We start from the raw sequence: 7,792 nt of genomic DNA, 5'->3' as shown, positions 1-7,792 counted from the left end.
ATTTTTTTAAAATAGAACTGAGTCAAAAAAAATTATTTGTAAGTATGAATTGTGTGTTTACAAAATCAATCTTCAAATAGAAAATAAGTTTACACTTAAAATAAGAACTTGGATTCATATTCTTGTCTTCAACATTTGTCCAAAAAAACTTGCATGATTGGCGACTACCAGATCTGCCTCCATACGGTAGCCGTTGGATTATTCCTTGTCAAGTTGTCACCATTGCTTTGGTCGTTTTCCCGTTGGTTTTATTTCTTGAAAATTAGTTAATGAGAATGCTAATCAGTATCTTAGTTAAGAAATTAAAAAAAATTAAAGAATGTTAATTGATTAAAAATGAAAAGCAAAAAAATTGAAAGCATTATTATACTAATATATATTAAAAAAATAAAAACTTATGTGTTAGCAATTATTTTAATTTTAATAATTATAACAAAAATGTGGAGACGGAGACACAGTAGAAATTGTTAACACAATAATTATGAACAAAATTTATATATTTATTGTTTCTTTAATGAATGCTAGATTAGGAAGACATCAATTTTATATATAGGAAAGTAATTTAATTTAATTTAATTCCAAAAGTAGCTAAATGTATAAAAGGTCATTAATTAATTAAGATGAATGATTATGTTGTTGTTTTGAATGTGATTAATAATGGATGCTTGGGAGGCATATAAAGTAAGAAAGAGATAATATGTTAGTTTTGAGAGGAAGGAAAGGTAGCAATCTAAAATAATCTGGACCCAACGTAAACAATGCTCTTTTTCTCACCATTTCAGAATCAATCGATCTCTAAATCAATCTCAAACTCTTCTTCTTCTTCATCTTCTCACAAACCCTAGTTCCCCTATTCGAAGCCAGGCGCAATCGGATCCGCGTTGCGTTTTCAAATTCCAATTTCAACGGCGATCCGATTGATCTTTCGCATGCTCCTTATATCCTCCGATTGGCATTGCTCCATCGTCTCCCAAAACTTTGGCAATTTCGCGTTCTAATCTGCGGTTCTGTTTCAATTGCGCGAGTTGTCGCTTCAGTGGTCGCAGCGACAGTGAGGATTTGCGGTGTCATGGTTGGAAGACTAGGGCTAAAGGAGTTTATAATTTAGCGTCGTTTTGAATCTGTGTGTGATTCACGACTTTGGACATGAGAAGCTCTTGGTTGAAGAAACAGTCCTTCATAATTGGCCTTAAGCCGCCACTAAACTGGTTAATCCTGTTCCTGGTAAGTATCCTCGCACTGATTGCAGTGTTGAGTTCATCTTCTTCTTCGGATACCGATGGTTCAGCGTCTCGCGCTGCGGAATCGCTAATCTACACGAGCTACAGAAGGATAAAGGAGCAGGCCGCGGTGGATTACTTGGAGTTAAGGAGTGTGTCGAGTGGTGGCGCGAGGCTGAAGGAGGTGGGGCTTTGCGGCAAGGAAAGGGAGAATTTCGTGCCGTGTCACAATGTGTCTGCGAATTTGATTTCGGGGTTTAAAGAGGGAGAGGAGTTTGATCGGCATTGCCAGGTGTATAAGGTATCGGAGAGGTGTTTGGTTCGGCCTCCCAAGGAATACAAGACTCCGTTACGGTGGCCGAATGGGAGGGATGTTATATGGAGCGCGAATGTAAAGATCACCAAAGATCAGTTTCTTTCCTCTGGAAGTATGACCAAAAGGTGCTTACTGTAATTAATTACTAGGCTGTGAAGTTGATCCTCTTTGGATAAAAATAAAACCATGGTTTAAAATTGGGGTTGTAGTTGCATTGCAATTTTTAAAATAGCAGAAAAGTATGAGTAAATGCGGTCGAAATGTGATTGCAGAAGCCTCTTACCAATTTAAGAACCTTATAACTGCGTGATCTTTTTTGGGGGAGGGGTAAGAGTAAAAGACTGCTTGAATGGCTTTTGTCTGTTCTGATTCATTATGATTGATTGCTTTTTAATCTTTCTTATTTTCATTTTCTTAAATTTATGGTGATTTGACTAGGTTGATGCTATTAGAAGAGAATCAAATCGCCTTTCACTCGGAGGATGGGTTCATCTTCAACGGTGTCAAAGATTATGCTCGCCAACTTGCAGAGATGATAGGGTTAGGAAGTGACATTGAGCTTCCTCAAGCTGGTGTAAGTCTTCTTTCCACCATTGTCTACTAACTTTTATTATTTTGGGAACTATTATGCTTTACACGGACTGGGTTTGTGCAAAATAGTTCCGTGTATAGTAACAGTAATGAAAGATTATGTTATTTAAGTGATTATGTACTCTTTAAGATTCTCATTAAGGATTATGTTGTTTTTGTTCCATTATATGTGTATGACTGATCTTCATTAATCACTTTATAACAGATTCGAAATATACTAGATATTAATTGTGGATTTGGTAGCTTTGGAGCTCATTTATTGTCATTGAAAATAATGGTGGTTTGTATTGCGGCGTATGAAGCTACTGGCAGTCAAGTTCAATTGTCTCTTGAGAGAGGTCTTCCAGCTATCATTGGCAACTTTATCTCCAGACAGCTTCCATATCCGTCATTATCATATGACATGGTTCACTGTGCTCAGTGTGGTATTATGTGGGATGAAAAAGGTAAATATACAGTTTAGGGGTATTCATCACTATTTCATTCTTAGCAGAGTGGATCTCCATGTTGACATTGTACTTAAAAATTCTATCTGTGTTTTGCCGTATTGTTAACTTACATGTTGATTAACAGAAAATTATATCCGTGTATGGCCGTATTGTTAACTTACATGTTGATTAACAGATTCATATTTTTGTGGATTTCTGAGTTTAAATTCTACGTATTTGTTCAAAAGTTGTATTTGATGACAAATGAGAGAAAAAGAAGACTGAGTATTGTGCACAATATTTGGTTCTGTAGATTTTGTGGCCAAATAGGTATGTTTAGGCTAGCTGTCAAATGTCAAATTAGTGAATCATCAACTCTTGAAATGACAGAGTGCAGTGCAGTAACCTTGTGTTGAAGATATAAAAAGCATTCTTGGCCTTCACCTAAAAAGCATTCTTTGGCAATTGATTCTTGAGATATAATGATCGATGTATCAAATGTTTAGATGTCAGATTATTGTTACATCTATTCTTTATGATTTAAATGAATTTCATCGCTAGTAAAAGTGGTCCTACATTCAGTCATAAAAGTTGCTTACTATTTCAATTTTGAGTAATTTGTTTGTCATCAATTGAATTGATGGCTGAAATAGTTGTCTGAAATGTTTGTACGAGAATGTGGCCATTTTTTTATCCTTCTCTCTCTCTCCATATCATTACCATTTCCTTGTACTCTTTCCATTATTCCATTGACTATTCCATAAATGAATATCATTTAGCTTCTGTATGAACTGCTGTTCCTTGCCTTCTAACATTGATTTCTTCCCACAGATGGATTGTTACTTCTAGAAGTTGATCGTGTTCTTAAACCTGGAGGATATTTTGTTTTAACCTCACCTACAAAGAGACCACAGGGTTCATCACGGGAGAAAAAGGGAATAATGTCCAACGCAATAGAAGGGCTAACCCAACAACTCTGCTGGACTCTTTTAGCTCAGCAAGATGAAACTTTTGTGTGGCAGAAGACTGCTGATGTTCATTGTTATGCATCTCGGTAAGATAACTCTATTAACATGGGTGATGTAAATGATAAATAATTACTTTAGCAACTAGATTGTTTATTTATATGAGATGACTACCATCAACTATCACTAGTTTTGCTACTGGGTCTTCATTGAACATTTTTCCCTTATAACTATAGGTTTTCAGCGACATTTGTTTCTTAATTGTAGTAAGCAGCGTACTATACAGCTATGTGAAGGAGAGGATACTCAGTCATACTATAGGCCTCTTGTGCCATGTATAAGTGGGACGTCTAGCAACCGCTGGATTGCAATACAGAACAGATCTTCTGAATCTGAATTGAGCTCAGCTGAACTTAAAATTCATGGAAAGTATTAACAGCTTTCTTCTGCATGCTTTTCTCCTTGTTTCTTCCCCACCAAATTTTGTTTCCTTTCTATAATGTGTTTCTTTTTTCATTAATTTTTCTTTATTATTTCAGGAGTTCATCCTGAAGAATTTTATGAAGATTTGCAACATTGGAGATCAGCTGTTAACAATTATTGGTCGTTACTTACACCACTAATTTTCTCTGACCATCCAAAGAGACTTGGAGATGAAGATCCATTCCCTCCATATAACATGGTCCGGAATGTTATGGACATGAGTTCTAATTATGGAGGGTTGAATGCTGCCCTTCTCGAGGAGAAAAAGTCAGTGTGGGTCATGAATGTGGTTTCTTCCAGAGCTTCTAATGCACTTCCTCTTATACTAGATAGAGGCTTTGTTGGTGTCATGCATGACTGGTAAGTTGCTTACTTGTTATACTGTTCATGATCTAGAAAAGTTGTTGTTTGTGAAACCATAATCTTAAAAAGGTTTCCATATACATGAAAAATTGATTCACGGTGTGAGGATAAGACTGTTGAGCTTGAGGATGATAAACTGATAATATCACTAAGCCTGATAAAGCTATTTCACTTACCTTATTATTGGCTCGTTCTTATAACAAATGACATAAGAATGGTGTATGCTAGTTGAGGAAGTAACAATAATTTTATTAGATAATTTACTTCAAGAAGCATGTTGTTTTTATTGCTTAATTTGAAAATATCAGCATTGAAAATGATTTAGTGATGTATCTACAAAAGTAGTTCTTTAGCAACTTCTTATTTTGTAAATTATTAAATGCCATCAGATAAGCTAATGTAGACCTATTAATTTAGAGTCCATTTATTTCAGCTATTTTTTCCATGAAAGATCTCTTATTTTGAAAATAGTATTAGCGTTTTTAAAAAAATTGTTTATTTAAAATCAGATTTCTGAAAAATAATAGATTTCTTATTTGTCATCAATTAAATTATTGTCTCTAAGTTTTCATAAAATCTTTAAAAAGTAAATAATTTTATATACATTCTTAAAATTAATTTTTTTTAAAACTTAGACTACATGCATAATATACCAATAATTTTATATCTAACATTCAATGTTGAGATTTCAATACTTAATATTCAATGTTCTTTATTTTGCTTTTCTTTTTGAGATTGAATATGAAGATGAAGGTAAGATACATACATGCACCTAATCTATTGGATTGGATGTAGACGTAGTTTTATTTTGAAACCCAATTCTAAAGAACATCATGCGCCTGTTCGGAGTTCACTTTGAAGTCTCTCTTCTTTGGATTTCATTGACACACCTCTTCGTAAAAGAGTGTTATTGCTTATGAACTTCCGAGTAACTCATTTTTGTATCTGACTACTGATACATTAATCTTCAGGTGTGAACCTTTCCCCACCTATCCCCGGACATATGATTTGCTTCATGCAGATGGACTTCTTTCACATCTCTCCTCAGAGAGGTGCAGCATGATAGACTTGTTCTTGGAGATGGATAGAATATTACGTCCAGAGGTATGTTGTGATGGTGGTCATATGAAATATTCCCTCTAATAATTTTTATAGGATTTTCTTCGAAAGTTTTCCATAGTTCTTATCATAAGACCCCTTTCAAATTGTGTCTAATTGTTTTTTATGGAACCCAAATCCTCTCATGAGGATAGACGAAGATTACTCACTAGTCAGAACTATCCCTTTCATTCACTTTATCTTTTCCTATAGAAAGAAAAATGTCATTACTTAAGTAGAAATACCTTTTAATTAATTGGGTGGAAAGAGATTTAAAAATGATATCCCAATAATTTTAAGGATAGTTCTGAAAAATTATAAAAAATGTTGACTAATTTTACACCACTAATTAAATTCACTAAATTCCCTATATATGAGACCAAAGGTAGTAATTTATTGGATTTGTCCTGTCCATCTGATTACAAGTAGTATAACCTTGTTTTTTTTATGACGTTTCATTGTTTTTGTAGGGATGGGTCATTCTGTCTGATACTATGGGAGCTATTGAGATGTCTCGCATGGTTGCAACACAAGTACGTTGGGAAGCAAGGGTAATTGATCTTCAGAATGGAAGTGACCAACGGCTACTTGTTTGCCAGAAACCTTTTGTGAAAAAATAATTGCTGATGGAGCACTAGTATATCTCACCATCATAAATGAACACAATTTTTTGCTCCGGTAATTCCTCTAAGCCTTCTTTCTTAACCGGGTAACATCTTACTTTGGGAAAAGTGGGTAGCATTTAATTTAGTATAAAATAAAACATTTTAGATACATTAACAAAACTTGTGTCTGTCATTCCAGTTTCTGGGCATTGACAAAGCAGTTTGTGAATAGGATTCCCCTGTAGCATGCAACTGAAATAATCTACGTTGTGCAATTTCAGAGAATGGATTGTTTAGTTGGCACATGTTTGTATATACAAAGCTCAGAGCCTTGACGTTTTCAATCGTGTCCACAACCTGGTTAGAGGATTGAGGAAGCTGTAGATTGTGAAGGTTCTTGTTGAATTTAGCTACACTTTTATTTTTTTGTCAAAGTTTGTAGTAATTCATTTTTCCAATATCTTGTTAGCATTCTTTATTTTTTTTACTTTAATATTTCTTTATCAATCATTGGACTTCTATCACTTCTGTTGAACAATCGCTAATTTTTTAGAAAGGATGTGAATGGCCATGAAATTGAAGAATGTGGAATAGTTACATAATCTTCCCCTCGTTTGTGTTCCACTCACATGTGGAATAGACGTTTCAATTTAGTTTTGATTGATCTGCTGCTGCAAGCATTTGAAAGAGTAGTATGTTCTTATAAACATTCTTTAAAAGCAAGAGTTTTTTTTTATAGTCAAGCACATAATAGATCTAAAATTATCACTAATAAATTAAAGAAACATTTAATTTATTTAAAAATAAAAATATATGTTTTGTATAAAAAACTGTTCTCATAATTATCTATATTAATATGTTAAGGGATTCTCACTTTTGGTATACACATTTTATATTCTTATTTTATCCTTAATTATATTTTTAAATTAGAAAAAAAAAAAGAAAAATTGATAACAAGGTATAAATACATATTTAATATTTTTATTTTTAGTTAGATTTTAAAATTCAAAATATGAAATAAACTATGTAAATATTAAAAGTGACTGCCATGTAATTACTTATTATTTTTTTAGTATATTTAAGTAGAAGATGTTTTAAAACTTTATATCAATATATTTGGTGGATCATGGTCTTTTATTTTAATTATTAAAATTTCCCTTCTAATTTAAGAACATTGAATTATAAAACTTTTTTGTGAAAACAATTTTTGTTTTGGAAATTTCTAGACTTAGGCTATGTTTGGATTAGGGAGGGGATGTGTGAGGATTTGAGGGAGTGGATGTGTGAGGATATGTGAGGAAAGTGTGAAGAAAGTGAGGGTATTTGGATTGGTGGATGTGTGAGGAAAGTTTATGGAAGTTTGTGAGTGATGTGATGGTTATGAGGAAATTTTAATTTTTTTTAAAGGTGTGAAATGTTACTTTACAGATTAACCCTTGCGTATTAAAAAAATTAATAATAGAATGAGTTGTTTTGTTTAAAAATGAAAAACTTTCACACATTTCGTAGATTTAAAAATTATAATTAAAAAAATATATGTTAAATGTAAATATGTATAATATAAAAACTATAATTAGAAAAAAAATATGTATTCAACAAATTAAATAAAAACAGAACTTCAAGTAATAAAATTAAAAAATAAATCAAATCTTATATAAATAAAAAGATATTATTTTTTAATATTAAAAACCCTCTAGAAATGAAAAATAAAAAATACCACAAC

The 7,792-nt window shown here is 32.7% G+C and overlaps 1 protein-coding gene across 2 annotated transcripts; it reads left to right on the top strand.

Annotated features, from left to right (window-relative positions):
* Nucleotides 1–626: 626 nt before the first annotated feature.
* Nucleotides 627–6,671, top strand: LOC137810907 (probable methyltransferase PMT5). Of its 2 annotated transcripts, none has more exons than XM_068612401.1 (9): nucleotides 627–1,661; nucleotides 1,975–2,110; nucleotides 2,333–2,573; nucleotides 3,387–3,609; nucleotides 3,788–3,947; nucleotides 4,062–4,363; nucleotides 5,338–5,470; nucleotides 5,935–6,142; nucleotides 6,351–6,671. In XM_068612401.1, exons 1-8 carry the CDS (start codon nucleotides 1,147–1,149, stop codon nucleotides 6,082–6,084), a joined length of 1,860 nt encoding a protein of 619 aa, XP_068468502.1. In that variant the 5' UTR covers nucleotides 627–1,146; the 3' UTR covers nucleotides 6,085–6,142; nucleotides 6,351–6,671. The 2 variants fall into 2 exon arrangements, with proteins under 2 accessions (XP_068468502.1, XP_068468503.1); XM_068612402.1 differs by having other exon boundaries at nucleotides 6,269–6,671.
* Nucleotides 6,672–7,792: the final 1,121 nt, after the last annotated feature.

This window comes from Phaseolus vulgaris, chromosome 2 (genome assembly GCF_000499845.2).
Source record: "Phaseolus vulgaris cultivar G19833 chromosome 2, P. vulgaris v2.0, whole genome shotgun sequence".
NCBI lineage: Eukaryota > Viridiplantae > Streptophyta > Magnoliopsida > Fabales > Fabaceae > Phaseolus > Phaseolus vulgaris.
This window is presented reverse-complemented; position numbering and strand designations above follow the sequence as displayed.